Here is an 18,392-nt window from a genome sequence, read left to right as displayed (position 1 = left end):
TTTAAATGATGAATGTTAAGAAATGACTTTCTAAGGAACCATTACTTTTAGCTAATTGATTGTATCATTTTTCTGTCTTTACCCATACCAGACTGTTGCACCATCTAGTGGAAAAAGAAAGAAAACACATAATCTTGATAGTCCATGCATTTCTGAAAAGCTAAAACTTTTCTATAAAAAGTTACAAGGGAGTCCTAATATTCTTGAAATCATGTTTGAATATGGGGGGGACTTTAGTCTAATTCCAGACATTTAGGGAAAAAATCCTATCATCACAAACAGTATTGTTTCTTTCAACTGTCATGCATTCATTTGGTTAATAATCTGGTCATACTTCCCTGGACTCTGAGCACTAAGAAGTTAATTGCTTTTAGAAATGTATTAAATATTAGTAAAATACATACATGGATTAAATCCATTCTTTGTTCTTCTGGAAGAATTTACTTTATATACTATTTCAACATGACATAATCCAATTTGTCTTCATTTTATTTTACAAAAATCTTATAATGAAGTCAAAAGATAGCAGTCATGGTTTATCTTTTTGTGTCTATTTTTCTCGGAGTTTGGATTATTTTTCAGACTCTTAATTCTGATAATGCTGGTGATTGGTTCTGAAAGTTGTAATTCAAAAAGTAATGTTTGTAAGTTGTGCTTCTAGGTTAAGTGGCAGTCCTAGATACACTTTTCAGGGACTAAGACCAGTGACATACATTATTTCTTAGAGACAAAAACTTTCTGTATATAACTTACTTTCTTAAGTATACGAAGACACAGCAATGTAGTGGTTTGAGTATTGGACTAGGAATTTGGAAACCAGGGTAATTCTATTTTATACTCTATGGAAACTAAATGCATGAAGGAAAGGGAATCACGTCATTTAAGCCTATCTGTTAAAAGAGACAGGCCCTGCACGTGACAATATTACTCATATATAGTATATGCCTTCATTAGGTGTTGGTGTGTTGTTGGATATTTTGATCTTGAAAACACATTCCAAAATCAGAATTTCCCGCAAAGTTTAGTCCTAACGGGAAAGAGCATTAGAAAGCTATAATGTTCATTCCATCCTTGTCACGCTATATTTTTCTGCTTGTTCAAAAGACACAAGTAGAAACTTGAAGCTCTCTGATCTTAGATGTTGCAGCCCAACCACCTATATGACTCCTTTTCACCCACGATGAAGAGCTTATTCGCCCAAATATAGCTCAGCCAACAGGAATCAATCAATTAATTAAAAGTTTATTAAAGAAAAGAGTCCAAGGTAAAGAGCAGAAAAGTATTTCCAAGATATACGTAAAAGGCAAAAGCGAAAGTATATCTAAAGTATAAGCTTCAAAAGTCATTCCAAAAATAGGTTACAACAATCAGAGTATTCTTGAGACAGCAATAAACAAAGACCTGCACTGATAGTAAAGCCAACATCCACAAAACTTAGACCAAGAACCTTATCCAAATGAGATTCCCCAATTCCAAACAGGAAAAATATGACATGAAAGCGAGGCCAGAAGCTCCAATCATGGAGCTCAAGGAAAAGGTGACTTTCTTCGGAAAATACAATGTTGCTCTCACACACAGCAATCTAAGGGGTTAGCTTAAGAAACCAAATTGGTTCCCATGGAGACACTATCTACATAACACCTGGAATCCCTCTTTATCTTTCAAATGCTGAGAAAACCTTAATTGCTTCTGCTTGGAAGTATCTCACTGTAACTGAAGATGCTGAGTTATAGGCAACAATCCAGCATCTTCCACCTCCCTCACATCTTTCCCAGGGTCAGGGAGAGCCTTTGGAAGCAGAGCCTCTGGTTGTCAGGACCCAGGCTGCAGAGCACCAATAACCATGCGCAGAGACCAGAATCTATCTAATATCTTTATTAAAGGAATATATAAAGTCAATAAAAACAAGTGAAGAATAAAGTTCAGAAATAGACCTTTCAGGAAAGGTCAAATATAGTCCAGGAAAATAATGTCCAAAGGTGATATTAAGGTCCAAAGTTATAATCCAATAACCGAAACACACACTTTGCCGAGCAAAGTGTGGGGAAATGACAAAGTCTTTTAGTCCATTGGAGCTTGACAACAAGGCTGGAAAACAAACTAGATTCTTGGCAAACAAGACTTGATACGAGGCAACAAGAAATAAGAACAAGGTCCGTGGCGAGGTCCGGGGAACAAGGCAGGCTTGGAACTTGGTCCTGGAAACAAGGAGCTGGAGTTGCGTAGTCCACACACGATCTCACTCCTCAAGCTGACGAGTTGACTCCGCAAGGTTTCCTTCGCGGCAAAACACCTAAATAGGGCCTCGTTTCCCGCCGAAAGAACACTTTCCCTGGAGAACTAAAAGTGAAACCCAACTCTGTCCAGATGCATGACTCCTTAGAATTTCCCAAGGGAAGCAGACCTAATCAGCTAATTGTTTGGCTGCGATTCTGGCGCTCCGGCGATTCGCCTCCCTAGTTCCTCTATCTTTATTATAATTGTCCCTACGAGAAAACGGGGGAGAATTCTGCCCAAGGCTTGTTTGTCTGACTTCTTGAGGGCAAACATCCTCCAGGTGCAGGGGCTCCGATTCTGGCTGAACCGGTGGAAATCCCATGTTTTCCTCCTCATCTGCCACAATAGTACTAGGAACGGGACTACAAGGCCCATGAGACATCACACTGGTTGTGTTTCACATGAAGCATCCTTACTAAAAGCAGACCTGTCTGTAAAGCCATTCCCATCATCCAGGGAAGAACTACTTTCTCTCTGAGGCACTACAGAAGTGGTGGGCTCCAATTCAGGAGCACAAGGCTCCACTAAAGGGTCCCCCTCCTCAGACCATGTCTCAACACCAGAATTGAGAGTCGGAACTGCAAAAATAGTACATAATAGCAATAAGTAAAAACATGGCCAAACAGAAAGAAAATAGCACAACATCTTTCGTTCTTTTTTGTAGGGGAGTTAAGATGGAAATTTATCATTTATACAAATATTGTATAAATAACAAGAATGGGGTATACTAATTTAAGATGCAGAGTTTTAAAATTCACAGTTAGCATTCTTATTTACACCTGTAGGCCTTCTTCACTCACCATGTTTAATTTCCTGAGCCTATCAATACTAGGTCTGAGCATGGGAGGCCCTGTTGCCATTTAACTGTATGGGGATTGGTCTAGATGCAGAAGGTTGGACTTGATGGCCCATGCAGTCTCTTCCAACTCTGATTCTATGAATTCTGTGAATGAATTCATTGTGCACATTGCACTGTACATAGAAGTCTATTACCAAGCTGTAAATGTTGACTAGGATTAGTGTCAGTTTTAGAGGTGTGTGTGTGTAAAACCCTACCAAAACGTTCTTTGCAAATCAGTATATTACATAGGTAGGAAGTCATTGTGTTATAGGATGTTTTGTTCCATGTTAGCTAGTGCCTTGACAATGTTCTTAGCATCTGGGAATGCGCTGAAACATTTTGTCAAAGGGCTGTACTGTGATTGTTCATGTTATTTGTACATTGGTAACTTAGAAGTACCAATGCATCGTATTGGATTGGGTATTTGTTTGCTCTTACAGGTTTTGATGTGAGCCTTACAAAGAATCAATATGGTAATGGTGAAATGAAAAGTGAGTGTCTGGATCAAAATTTCAGACTAATCTTTACCTCTAGGTGGCAGAATTGCTGCTTTGGTATGGAGCTGATCCACTGACTAAGAATGAGAAAGGGAAGAGTGCTTTAGAAGAATCCACTGACAGGCATATGACGAAACTACTTGAACGCTATAGCGCTAAATTTAGAAAAAACTCAGCAGCAGGTAAGGGTTACTTTATTAATTATCATTTACAAAGCAAATACAAAAAAGACACATTTATACCTGTAGTTGTCATTCTATCATGCCTGGGTATTCAGATATAAAAATTACATTTGCAAACATTTATTTGGTTTTGAATGAATTTATAAAGAACTGTTGTCATGTGACATAGTGGCAAGATACAACTTGAAAGAAATGGGTTTTCTAAGCACTTTTAGCATTTAAGTTTTAGGAATGCATGCTTTGAGAGCTAGTGTTATGTACTGGCTTGAGTGTTGGGCTATAACTTGAGACAAAGGCCATGGAAACCCATTGGGTGACCTTAGGATCACAGAATAATAGAGCTGGAAGACAGGACATGGGTTATTCAGTCCTATCCCCAGCCATGCAGGAAAAGCACAATCAAAGGACCCCCACAGATAACCATCTGACTTCTGTTTAAAAGCCTTCAAGGAAGGGGCTTCCATCACACCCTGAGGCAGAGAGTTCCACTGTTGGCAAGTCACATGCTCTCACTCTTAATGCAAGGCAAAGGCTAACCTGCCTGAACTAATCCTGTCAAGAAAACCCCATGATAGATTCACTTAAGGGTTGTCATAAGTTAGAAACAGCTTGAAGGCACAAAACAACAACAATGTATTATCTGAATGTTTTCCCCTGTGTTATAACCAACAGTGGTGTCATCTAGTAGCCATAGATATGAAAATTATTATTTATATTCTAAAACCCTTCCCAGTTTGCTTGGGTAGATCAAAAATCCTGCTTCAGATTTATATTGACACTCTGAAAAGGTTTGTGTGTGCGATTGGCAGACAAATGTTGAATAACAACAAAGTTCTGATGTATGATGTGTTTCTGTCTTTTGGTGAAGGTATTACACTCAGCTATCACATCATATGAAAACCTTTCGTGTGTGTGTGTGTGTGTGTGTGTATATATATATATATATATATATATATATATATATATATATATATATATATGATGCACACAGTTTTGCATCAAAGTTGAGTTTCCATAGGTGTGAAATGGTGAAATTCCTTAGTAATTCCCATAGGTGTTTTGGTCTCTGTCCTGTGTGACTAATGAGTATTTTATAGAAATCCTTGATACGTCTTTTATAGAACTGCATTTTAATATGTGTGAAATTTGTATACCATAGTATTTGTGTTTTTTTTTACCATGTGCTGTGGGGAGAGGTGGGTAAGAAATAAAAATTATTGTTATTATATGGGAGGGGATCAAAAACAGAATGAATTCTCACAGGATGATGAACCACACACCCCAAAGAAGCAACTGTAGTCAAAATAAATTTAAATTGTTGCCTTTTATAGAACTAAGAAAAGGTTGCTTCTAATGGAGGAGCAGTTGAATATCTTCAGGCATAATGAGGATTTGCAGAATGTCTCCATTTGAGGATTGGACTTGCTTTGTCTGTGTTTTTTACTATTATGTCCATTAATCATGGGTTTGGATTGCTGTGATTTTTGGGCTGTATAGCCATGTTCCAGTAGCATTCTCTCCTGGCGTTTTGCCTGCGTCTGCAGCAGCCATCCTCAGAGGTTTGTTCGGATCTCTGAACAAACCTCTGAGGATGCCTGCCATAGATGCAGGAAAAATGTCAGGAGAGAATGCTACTGGAACATGGCCGTACAGCCCACAAAACTCATAGCAACCTAGTGATTCCGGCCATGAAAGCCCTTGACAACACAATCATAGGTTTATTGATATGTCCTTTTTTTAAGAGGAACATTTTTTGTAACGGGGGGCAGTATTCTTAATCTACAATATACTGAGAGATCATCCAGTCAGTTATGTGTGTAACTAGTTTTTTCTTTAAATTTGTAGACTTGTTTTCTTTAGAATTTGACTCTGGAGAGGAAATGTACATTTGGATTTCCCACAGTGCTACTTCTATTCATACTCTAAAATGCACTGCATTTACCCAGCCTCAAAGAAAAGAAACGTGTTTAAATATTTTTGTATCACATCATAAAAATATACTGATAACATAGTGAGATAAAGGAACACTCACATAGTGCCTTAGTATAAGAAGGCATTTGCTTGTTTAATTTCCTTAGCTGTGATGACTCATGGGCCATGTAGTCCCGTTCCTAGCACTGTTGTGACAGATGAAGAGGAAAACTTAGGTTTCCCACCGTTTCAGCCAGAATTGGAGCTTTTTCAGCCAGAATTGGAGCCCTTGCACCTGCAGGAGATTTGCCTTCCAGAAGTCTGCCAAACAAGCCTTGAGCCGAAATCTCCCCCATTTTCTCGCCGTGATTATTATAAACAACAGAAAAGCGCTCAGGAGGCTTCTCGCAGGAGCGCTAGGATCGCTGCCAGGCATTCAGCTGATTAAGCCTGCTTCCCATGGGAAACTTTAGGGAGTCATGCATCTGGACGCAGAGAATGGCTTTCGGTTCTGGTTCCCCAGAGAATTGTTCTTTGGCGGGAAAACGAGACCCTATTTAGGTGTTTTGCCCACGTAGGAACCTTGCGGAGTCAATTCGTCAGCTTCGGGAGTAGGTTGTGTGTGGACTACGCTACTCCCGCGTCCAAGCCCTTGTTCCCCTTTCTAGCCTTGCCTTGCTTCCCAGGACCTTGCCTTGCTCCACGGACCTTGCCTTGCTTTCCGGACCTCGCCACGAATTTACCACGGATCCTGTTCTTGCTCCTCGTTCCTTGCTGCCTTGAATTAAGCTTAGTGTTCCAAGAATCAAGTTTACTTCCTAGCCTTGCTTAAGTTTCATGGACTAAAGGACCTTGTCATCTCCCCTCACTTTGCTTGGCAAAGTGAGTGTTTCGGTTACTGGATTACAACTTTGGACCTTAATATTTCATATTGGACATTGTTTCTTTGGACTAATTTTGACCTTTCCTGAAAGGTCTACTTCTGGACTATTTTCTACACTTGTTTTTATTAACTTTATATACTCCTACAATAAAGATATTAGATAGATTCTGGCCTCTGTGTATGGTTATTGGTGCTCTGCAGCCTGGGTGTTGACATTAGCTGATTCCATTTCATTTCATTTTATTTGTGCATAGTTAATAACTTTAACATTGCAGAAAAAGGTTCAAAGTGTCTTTGTTCACGTTTATTTTCAGCTAAAGAAGATCATGTTAGTAGTCAAAGTGTAGTTAAGAAAATACAAAGGTACAAATAATGAGGACATCTTGGTATAGGTTCAGAGCTTTAAAAACTTTAGTGAAAAATGAAAATGCAAAGCCCAAATTATAATAATTGGTTTGTAACTCATAGTATCTGGGGCATTTACTCTTAAGTGGAAATTACTCTTTATTGCCATTGACTGTTCCAAAGGATTTTTGCTATTATGTTGCCATCAAAATCCATTCTGAGACTACATAGAGGTAATTGTGGTAACCTGTAAAATATATTTGTGTGGTTCTTTTATCCCCCCCCCCCCCCCAATTAAACATGCTTTTCAAGGCCAAGTGAAAAAATACAGTATTCATTTACTGACAATACTAATATGCTAAAACAATACACTGTGAAACTAGGGAAAAATAAGACAAAAGGCAGCACACAAAATAATTCTGTCTGAAAAACACAAAATGGTTGTAAAATATGAAATGTAACAACATTGACATGCTTAAAGACAAAGCAGTCAGACAGAGAAATATATTTTCCATTTTCTTGGCTACAAGAAGTGAATAAATAGAAAGAAATGACCTGTGATGACCCATGGGCCTTGTAGTCCTGCTCAGGACATTGTAATTCCTGATGAAGATGAAAACTTGGGTTTTTTACCTTCCCAGTCTGAACTGGATTCCTCTCGGCCAGATCTTTCCCAGGCAGATCTGGGAACCTTGCACCTGCAAGAAAGTTGTCTCCCAGAAGTATGTCAAACAAGCCCAGAGCCTACTTCTCCCGTATTCTTGCGCCGGGAGTTTTGTAAACAACAGAGAAGTTTGGATTCAGCTTCGCGCAGGAGTGCGAGGATTGCAGCTAAGAATGTGGCCAATTAAGACTGCTTCTCGTGAGAATCTTTGGGGAGTCTCACATCTGGTCTCAGAGTTAGCTTTCGGTTCTGATTCCCAGAGAACTGCTTCGGCGGGAAGCTAGACTCTATTTAGGTGTTTTACCCGCGTAGTAACTTCGCGGAGTCAATTCGTCAGCCTACGGAGCGAGTTGTGTCTGGACAGCGCGCTCCGGTTCAAGCCTCGCTCCTGCTCAAGCCTTGCCTTGCTATCCAGCCTTCGCCTTGCTTCCCAGCCTTTGTTTATCTACGGACTTTGCCTTGTTTCCCAGGATCAATCCTTGCCTTGTTCCACGGATTTATCAAGTTATTCCACGGACCTTGTTCTTGTTCTTAGTTACCTTGTTCCACGTTCAAGCCTTGTTTCAAGTATCAAGTTATTTCCTAGCCTCGCTCAAGTTTCATGGACTAAAGGACCTTGTCATCTCCCCTCACTTTGCTTGGCAAAGTGAGTGTTTCGGTTATTGGATTACAACTTTGGACCTTAATATTTCTTATTGGACATTGCTTTTTTGGACTAATTCTGACCTTTCCTGAAAGGTCTAATTCTGGACTATTTTCTACACTTGTTTTTATTAACTTTATATATTCCTACAATAAAGATATTAGATAGATTCTGGCCTCTGTGTATGGTTATTGGTGCTCTGCAGCCTGGGTCGTGACAGTTTGACTCCGCCACCCTAAGCACCAATTAACCTCGGCCAGAATGTCTACCGGAGTCGTACCTGGGCCGAGCGGCCAGCCGATTACCTACACCATCGACAAGGAAGAGGTGGACCGAATCCGTGATAAGCTCAATGCACAGGATGGAGAAATAAGGGGTTTGAAGGAACGCGGAGTTCGTCTTCCGGCCATGGCGTTGCCAACCAAGTTTACTGGAGAAGCTTCTAAGGTTCATGTCTTCCGTCGCCAATGTCAAGCTTATCTGGAGGCCCGTGCTGCCGAGTTTCCCCAAGAAGACATCAAAGTGGCATGGGTTTACAGTCTTCTAGACGGGCCAGCGGCCAGCTGGGCGACGGCACTGTTCGACCAAGCCTCTCCACACCTAAGATCAGCGCAACACTTCTTGGACCACCTCAAGGAGACTTGGGGAATCGAGGACAATTTGGAGGCAGCCGGTCACAAACTCCGTCGCCTTTTCCAAGGAGACAGACCTATGTCTCAGTATATAGCCGAGTTCCGAGTGCTGGCCCACAACACCGGCTGGAACGATGTAGCCCTCAGGGGACAATTCCGGGAGGGTCTCAACATTGAAATGCTGGAAGAAATCTCCAAGGTGGATCCTCCCCAGACCCTCGAGGCACTCATTGATCAATGTTTACGGGCTGAAGTCATGATTGCCAACAGGAAACAGTGGGTTCGAGGCCAGGGCAGTAGAGCCGGGGCAAAACCCCCCGCTCCCGCCAGCGTTCAGCCACGTCCGGTGTGGAGACCCCCACCGCCAACCCCATACCCCAGAGGAGGCGAGGAGGTGCCGATGCAGTTGGGCAATGTGCGTCCCAGACTAGATGCCGCCGAGAAGGCCCGTCGTCAACGCTTAAACCTCTGCTGGTACTGCGGGAACGGGGGCCACTTCGCCAGAGAGTGCCCAGCCAAAGGGAAGCCTGCCGCCCGTCTTGCGGCGGCGTCCTCCACGGAGACGAAGGCGTCTGAGCCGACTGGCACACAGCCGGCGGGGGAAGCCAACGACCGGGTGTAGAGAGGCTCGCCAACCCGGTCAAAAAATCCATCCAAGAGCCGCCAACCGGGGTCCTGTTCCTTCTCGTGGTCACATTATGGTCAGCAAAAAGGGGACCCGTCATGATCCACGCCATGATAGACTCTGGAGCTACCAACAATTTCATCGATAGAGAGTATGCCGACTCTCTGGGATTACAATATCATGATTTCAAGAATGCCCGTGTGGTGCAAGCCATAGACGGCCGTCCCCTCAAGACGGGCCCCGTAAGTCAGTGGTCGGAACCCACCAGGATGTGGATAAGGGAACATATGGAAGAGATTTCCTTCTTTGTTACCGAGGTCCCCCATTTCCCTGTGATTTTGGGAATTCCATGGCTGACTCTCCACGACCCTAACATCTCCTGGTCCAACAGAGAACTGCAGTTTGCTTCACCGTACTGCCAAAACCATTGCCTCGTAGCCAAGGTATGCCATGCCACAGACACCGAGCCCATCATCACCTTGCCAAAGAAGTACTCCGAGTATTGGGATGTATTCAATGAGAAAGAAGCCGAAAAATTACCCCCACATAGACCTTATGACTGTGCCATTGACTTGGTGGAGGGGGCCCCGATCCCGCGAGGGCATCTCTACTCCCTGACTGAACCAGAGCAAGAAGCTCTCAGGGAATTCCTAGAGACAAACCTTCGCAAGGGATTCATCAGACCCTCTCAATCCCCAGCCGCCTCCCCAGTGATGTTTGTGAAGAAGAAGTCAGGGGAACTACGCTTGGTGGTGGACTACAGAGCATTGAACAATATCACCAAGCGGAACAGCTATCCCCTGCCTTTAATCTCGGATCTACTGGATCGGCTTCGAGGAGCCAAGGTTTACACCAAGCTGGATCTTCGGGGGGCTTACAACTTAGTTCGCATCAGGGAAGGGGACGAGTGGAAGACCGCCTTCCAGACCAAATTCGGATTATTTGAGTCCCGAGTTATGAATTTCGGTTTATGCGGAGCCCCCGCAACGTTCCAGCATTTTGTCAATGACATTTTTCAGGACTATCTAGACAGGTTCTTGATAATCTACCTGGACGATTTTTTGGTGTTTTCCAGATCACAATCAGAACATGAGAACCACGTCAAAATGGTGTTACAACGATTGCGGGATCATGGACTTTATGCCAAGCTGGAAAAATGCGCTTTTGATCTACAAGAGGTAGATTTCCTTGGTTACCGCATCTCGCCTCTAGGGCTTTCCATGGATCCAGCCAAAGTTTCAGCAGTATTGGAATGGCGGGCGCCAACTAACAAGAAAGAGGTGCAGCGTTTCTTGGGGTTCGCGAACTACTACCGCAAGTTCATTCCAGATTTTGCCCGCTGGTCCGACCCCATCACTAGCTGCATCCGTGGAAAGCAGCCTTTCCGCTGGACTGATCAAGCAGAGAAAGGGTTCCAGCAACTAAAGAAACTATTCACCTCCCAGCCAATTCTACAGCACCCAAATCCTGGAACCCCTTTTGTGGTGCAAGCGGACGCCTCTGTCACGACCCAGGCGGCAGAGGCACCAATAACCATACACAGAGGCCAGAATCTAACTAATATCTTTATTGAAGGAATATATAAAGTTAATAAAAACAAGTATAGAAAATAGTCCAGAATTAGACCCTTCAGGAAAGGTCAGAATTAGTCCAAAAAAAGCAATGTCCAATAAGAAATATTAAGGTCCAAAGTTGTAATCCAATAACCGAAACACTCACTTTGCCAAGCAAAGTGAGGGGAGATGACAAGGTCCTTAGTCCATAAAACTTGAGCGTGGCTAGGAAATAACTTGATACTTGAAACAAGGCTTGAACGTGGAACAAGGTAACTAAGAACAAGAACAAGGTCCGTGGAATAACTTGGTAAAATCCGTGAAACAAGGCAAGGATTAGTCCTGGGAAACAAGGCAAAGTCCGTAGGTAAACAAAGGCTGGGAAGCAAGGCGAAGGCTGGATAGCAAGGCAAGGCTTGAGCTGAAGCGAGGCTTGAATCGGAGCGCGCTGTCCAGACACAACTCGCTCCGTAGGCTGACGAATTGACTCCGCGAAGTTGCTACGCGGGCAAAACACCTATATAGAGTCCAACTTTCTCACCAAAGCGGTTCTCTGGGAATCAGAAACGAAAGCTAAACTCTGAGACCAGATGTTAAACTCCTTAAAGATTCTCACGAGAACCAATGTTAATTGGCAACATTCTTAGCTGCTATCCTCGCACTCCTGCGCGAAGCTGAATCCAAACTTCTCTGTTGTTTACAAAACTCCCGGCGCAAGAACACGGGAGAAGTAGGCTCTGGGGTTGTTTGACATACTTCTGGGGCACAACTTTCTTGCAGGTGCAAGGTTTCCAGATCTGCCTGGGAAGGATCTGGCTGAGAGGAATCCAGTTCAGACTGGGAAGGTAAAAAACCCAAGTTTTCATCTTCATCAGGGATTACAATGTCCTGAGCAGGACTACAAGGCCCATGGTTCATCACACTATCCCCCTCCTCAGGGCCCCTCCCAAACTGGGGTCCTCTCCCCGAGGCGCGAGGTCGCGGTTTGGTGGGATAGGTCAGATGGAAGCGACGGGTTAGATCAGGAGCATGGACTGTGGAGGCGTCTTCCCAAGAGCGTTCCTCAGGCCCAAAACCCACCCAGTCAATGAGATATTGTAGGCGGCGGCGATGAAAGCGAGAATCCAAAATGTCCTCAACCTCGAACTCCTCCTCCCCATTCATCAAAACAGGAGGGGGGGCCGGTTGGTCTGTATCAGGACGCACACCATCCGCCGGAAGGAGCAGGGAACGGTGAAACACTGGGTGAATGCGCATTGAACGCGGAAGTTGGAGTTTGAAAGTCACGGGGTTTAATTGCGCCACCACTGGATAGGGGCCAATGAAGCGGGCATCTAACTTCCGGCATGGGCGGTGGGAGGGCAGAAAGCGAGTGGACAGAAAAACCCGATCTCCTACCTTGATTTCGGGGCCCGGCTGGCGGTGTTTGTCAGCGTGGCGTTTATAGTCCTCCTTGGCTTGGTCCAGTTGCTGGAGCAAAAGTTGTTGCACCGCTGTGAGTTCCTGCAGCCAATCCTCTGCTGCGGGAACTTCTGAAGTTTCAATGACAGGGGGAAAGAAACGTGGATGGAAACCGTAGTTTGCAAAGAACGGCGTTTCTTTTGTAGAAGCTTGAACTCCATTATTGTAGGCAAACTCAGACAGTGGTAACAGAGAAGCCCAATTGTCCTGTTGGTAGTTTACATAACAGCGAAGATACTGCTCCAAAGTGGCATTGGTGCGCTCCGTTTGCCCATCTGTTTGGGGATGATGAGCTGAAGATAAGCGAGAGTCTATGCCCAGTAGTTTTTGTAGTGCCTTCCAAAAACGAGAGGTGAATTGAGATCCACGGTCTGTGACTAAACTCTTGGGCAATCCATGTAGTCTGAAAACATGCTGAAGAAATAGATCCGCAGTTTCTTTGGCCGTGGGGAGGCCTTCGCAGGGAATGAAATGGGCTAACTTGGTGAATAGGTCCACCACCACTAAGATCGTGGTGAATCCACAGGAAGGTGGTAGGTCAGTGATGAAATCCGCGGAAATTATTTCCCATGGGCGAGATGGGGTAGGAAGGGGGTGCAAAAGCCCTGAGGGCTTCTCCCTTCGTATCTTGGAGCGCTGGCATACTGGGCAGGTGTTGACATATTTTTCCACATCCTTGCGGATCTTGGGCCACCAAAAATCTCTTAGGATCAAATGCATGGTTTTAAATAGTCCGAAGTGTCCTGCTGGTTTGCAGTCATGACACAGACGAAGCGCTTTTTCCCTGCCCGGTCCGGGTGGGATATAAACATGATTTCTATAGCAGAGCAGCCCATCTTTAAGCGAAAAGGGAAAATGCAGACCTTGGCGAAGTTGGTCCTGCGCCCAGGCATCTGCTTGCTGACTAGCCCTGATTTCTTGAGCACAGATGGGTCCTGGAGTAGGGGAAGTTGAACCAATGGGACTGGATTTGGTGTTCCCCACTGTGAGCGTGGCAAAGTTCTCAGGTTGTAGCAGTTGGGATTCAAAGGTCTCCTTGCGTCCTGCAGCGTATTCCGGTTTACGTGACAGGGCGTCTGCTTGCTTGGTTTGAGCTGGGGTCACATAATGGATCTGGAAGTTGAAACGTTCAAAGAATAAAGCCCAACGTTGCTGCCTCTGATTTAGTTTGCGGGCAGTTCTTAGATGTTCTAGATTACGATGATCAGTGTGGACTTCAATGGGGAATTTGGCCCCTTCTAGCCAATGTCTCCAAGTTTCAAAGGCTGCCTTTATGGCCAGTAGTTCTTTTTCCCAAATGGTGTAATTCCTCTCTGGTGTGGTTAGTTGACGAGAATAAAAGGCACAGGGGTGGAGGTGATCTCCCACCGGTTGTAAGAGTACAGCCCCAATTGCCACATCAGAGGCGTCCGCTTGCACCACAAAAGGGGTTCCAGGATTTGGGTGCTGTAGAATTGGCTGGGAGGTGAATAGTTTCTTCAGTTGCTGGAACCCTTTCTCTGCTTGATCAGTCCAGCGGAAAGGCTGCTTTCCACGGATGCAGCTAGTGATGGGGTCGGACCAGCGGGCAAAATCTGGAATGAACTTGCGGTAGTAGTTCGCGAACCCCAAGAAACGCTGCACCTCTTTCTTGTTAGTTGGCGCCCGCCATTCCAATACTGCTGAAACTTTGGCTGGATCCATGGAAAGCCCTAGAGGCGAGATGCGGTAGCCAAGGAAATCTACCTCTTGTAGATCAAAAGCGCATTTTTCTAGCTTGGCATAAAGTCCATGATCCCGCAGTCGTTGCAACACCATTTTGACGTGGTTCTCATGTTCTGATTGTGATCTGGAAAACACCAAAAAATCGTCCAGGTAGATTATCAAGAATCTGTCTAGATAGTCCTGAAAAATATCGTTGACAAAATGCTGGAACGTTGCGGGAGCTCCGCATAAACCGAAATTCATAACTCGGGACTCGAATAATCCGAATTTAGTCTGGAAGGCGGTCTTCCACTCGTCCCCTTCTCTGATGCGAACTAGATTATAAGCCCCCCGAAGATCCAGCTTGGTGTAGACCTTGGCTCCTCGAAGTCGGTCCAGTAGATCCGAGATTAAGGGCAGGGGATAGCTGTTCCGCTTGGTGATATTGTTCAATGCTCTGTAGTCCACCACCAAGCGTAATTCCCCTGACTTCTTCTTCACAAACATCACTGGGGAGGCGGCTGGGGATTGAGAGGGTCTGATGAACCCCTTGCGAAGGTTTGTCTCTAAGAATTCCCTGAGAGCTTCTTGCTCTGGTTCAGTCAGGGAGTAGAGATGCCCTCGCGGGATCGGGGCCCCCTCCACCAAGTCAATGGCACAGTCATAAGGTCTATGTGGGGGTAATTTTTCGGCTTCTTTCTCATTGAATACATCCCAATACTCGGAGTATTTCTTTGGCAAGGTGATGATGGGCTCGGAGTCTGTGGCATGGCATACCTTGGCTACGAGGCAATGGTTTTGGCAGTACGGTGAAGCAAACTGCAGTTCTCTGTTGGACCAGGAGATGTTAGGGTCGTGGAGTGTCAGCCATGGAATTCCCAAAATCACAGGGAAATGGGGAACCTCGGTAACAAAGAAGGAAATCTCTTCCATATGTTCCCTTATCCACATCCTGGTGGGTTCCGACCACTGGCTTACGGGGCCCGTCTTGAGGGGACGGCCGTCTATGGCTTGCACCACACGGGCATTCTTGAAATCATGATATTGTAATCCCAGAGAGTCGGCATACTCTCTATCGATGAAATTGTTGGTAGCTCCAGAGTCTATCATGGCGTGGATCATGACGGGTCCCCTTTTTGCTGACCATAATGTGACCACGAGAAGGAACAGGACCCCGGTTGGCGGCTCTTGGATGGATTTTTTGACCGGGTTGGCGAGCCTCTCTACACCCGGTCGTTGGCTTCCCCCGCCGGCTGTGTGCCAGTCGGCTCAGACGCCTTCGACTCCGTGGAGGACGCCGCCGCAAGACGGGCGGCAGGCTTCCCTTTGGCTGGGCACTCTCTGGCGAAGTGGCCCCCGTTCCCGCAGTACCAGCAGAGGTTCAAGCGTTGACGACGGGCCTTCTCGGCGGCATCTAGTCTGGGACGCACATTGCCCAACTGCATCGGCACCTCCTCGCCTCCTCTGGGGTATGGGGTTGGCGGCGGGGGTCTCCACACCGGACGTGGCTGAACACTGGCGGGAGCGGGGGGTTTTGCCCCGGCTCTACCGCCCTGGCCTCGAACCCATTGTTTCCTGTTGGCAATCATGACTTCAGCCCGTAAACATTGATCAATGAGTGCCTCGAGGGTCTGGGGAGGATCCACCTTGGAGATTTCTTCCAGCATTTCAATGTTGAGACCCTCCCGAAATTGTCCTCTGAGGGCTACATCGTTCCAGCCGGTGTTGTGGGCCAGCACGCGGAACTCGGCTATGTACTGAGACATGGGTCTGTCTCCTTGAAGGAGGCGCCGGAGTTTGTGACCGGCTGCCTCCAAATTGTCCTCGATTCCCCAGGTCTCCTTAAGGTGATCCAAGAAGCGTTGTGCTGAACTTAGGTGGGGGGAGGCTTGATCAAACAGGGCCGTCGCCCAGCTAGCCGCTGGTCCGTCTAGAAGACTGTAGACCCACGCCACCTTGATGTCTTCTTGGGGAAACTCGGCATCACGGGCCTCTAGATAAGCTTGACATTGGCGGCGGAAAACATGAACCTTAGCAGCTTCTCCAGAAAACTTGGTAGGCAACGCCATGGCCGGGAGGCGAACTCCGCGCTCCCTCAACCCTTTTATTTCTCCATCCTGCGCGTTGAGTCTGTCACGGATGCGGTCCACTTCGTCCTTGCTGATGGTGTAGCTGAGCGGCTGTCCAGCCGGCGCGGCTCCGGTAGACATCCTGGCCTCGGTTAGTTGGTGCTTATGGGCGGCGGAGTCAAACTGTCACGACCCAGGCGGCAGAGGCACCAATAACCATACACAGAGGCCAGAATCTAACTAATATCTTTATTGAAGGAATATATAAAGTTAATAAAAACAAGTATAGAAAATAGTCCAGAATTAGACCCTTCAGGAAAGGTCAGAATTAGTCCAAAAAAGCAATGTCCAATAAGAAATATTAAGGTCCAAAGTTGTAATCCAATAACCGAAACACTCACTTTGCCAAGCAAAGTGAGGGGAGATGACAAGGTCCTTAGTCCATAAAACTTGAGCGTGGCTAGGAAATAACTTGATACTTGAAACAAGGCTTGAACGTGGAACAAGGTAACTAAGAACAAGAACAAGGTCCGTGGAATAACTTGGTAAAATCCGTGAAACAAGGCAAGGATTAGTCCTGGGAAACAAGGCAAAGTCCGTAGGTAAACAAAGGCTGGGAAGCAAGGCGAAGGCTGGATAGCAAGGCAAGGCTTGAGCTGAAGCGAGGCTTGAATCGGAGCGCGCTGTCCAGACACAACTCGCTCCGTAGGCTGACGAATTGACTCCGCGAAGTTGCTACGCGGGCAAAACACCTATATAGAGTCCAACTTTCTCACCAAAGCGGTTCTCTGGGAATCAGAAACGAAAGCTAAACTCTGAGACCAGATGTTAAACTCCTTAAAGATTCTCACGAGAACCAATGTTAATTGGCAACATTCTTAGCTGCTATCCTCGCACTCCTGCGCGAAGCTGAATCCAAACTTCTCTGTTGTTTACAAAACTCCCGGCGCAAGAACACGGGAGAAGTAGGCTCTGGGGTTGTTTGACATACTTCTGGGGCACAACTTTCTTGCAGGTGCAAGGTTTCCAGATCTGCCTGGGAAGGATCTGGCTGAGAGGAATCCAGTTCAGACTGGGAAGGTAAAAAACCCAAGTTTTCATCTTCATCAGGGATTACAATGTCCTGAGCAGGACTACAAGGCCCATGGTTCATCACAGCCTCTGATGTGGCAATTGGGGCTGTACTCTTACAACCGGTGGGAGATCACCTCCACCCCTGTGCCTTTTATTCTCGTCAACTAACCACACCAGAGAGGAATTACACCATTTGGGAAAAAGAACTACTGGCCATAAAGGCAGCCTTTGAAACTTGGAGACATTGGCTAGAAGGGGCCAAATTTCCCATTGAAGTCCACACTGATCATCGTAATCTAGAACATCTAAGAACTGCCCGCAAACTAAATCAGAGGCAGCAACGTTGGGCTTTATTCTTTGAACGTTTCAACTTCCAGATCCATTATGTGACCCCAGCCCAAACCAAGCAAGCAGACGCCCTGTCACGTAAACCGGAATACGCTGCAGGACGCAAGGAGACCTTTGAATCCCAACTGCTACAACCTGAGAACTTTGCCACACTCACGGTGGGGAACACCAAATCCATTCCCATTGGTTCAACTTCCCCTACTCCAGGACCCATCTGTGCTCAAGAAATCAGGGCTAGTCAGCAAGCAGATGCCTGGGCGCAGGACCAACTTCGCCAAGGTCTGCATTTCCCCTTTTCGCTTAAAGATGGGCTGCTCTGCTATAGAAATCATGTTTATATCCCACCCGGACCGGGCAGGGAAAAAGCGCTTCGTCTGTGTCATGACTGCAAACCAGCAGGACACTTCGGACTATTTAAAACTATGCATTTGATCCTAAGGGATTTTTGGTGGCCCAAGATCCGCAAGGATGTGGAAAAATATGTCAACACCTGCCCAGTATGCCAGCGCTCCAAGATACGAAGGGAGAAGCCCTCAGGGCTTTTACACCCCCTTCCTACCCCATCTCGCCCATGGGAAATAATTTCCGCGGATTTCATCACTGACCTACCACCTTCCTGTGGATTCACCACGATCTTAGTGGTGGTGGACCTATTCACCAAGTTAGCCCATTTCATTCCCTGCGAAGGCCTCCCCACGGCCAAG

The 18,392-nt window shown here is 45.8% G+C and overlaps 1 protein-coding gene across 7 annotated transcripts in view; it reads left to right on the top strand.

Annotated features, from left to right (window-relative positions):
- The window catches only part of ankrd31 (ankyrin repeat domain 31), a 79,159-nt gene that overhangs the window by 38,878 nt on the left and 21,889 nt on the right, over positions 1-18,392 (top strand). For all 7 annotated transcript variants that reach the window (XM_008102946.3, XM_016990905.2, XM_008102945.3 and 4 more), the window contains one exon: positions 3,653-3,797. In XM_008102946.3, the coding sequence (XP_008101153.1) occupies positions 3,653-3,797 (145 nt within the window). The remainder of the gene's footprint in view (positions 1-3,652; positions 3,798-18,392) is intronic.

This window comes from Anolis carolinensis, chromosome 2 (assembly GCF_035594765.1).
Source record: "Anolis carolinensis isolate JA03-04 chromosome 2, rAnoCar3.1.pri, whole genome shotgun sequence".
In the NCBI taxonomy this organism is placed as follows: domain Eukaryota; kingdom Metazoa; phylum Chordata; class Lepidosauria; order Squamata; family Dactyloidae; genus Anolis; species Anolis carolinensis.
Note: the sequence above shows the minus strand (reverse complement) of the source record. Positions and strands in the feature narration are given on the sequence as shown.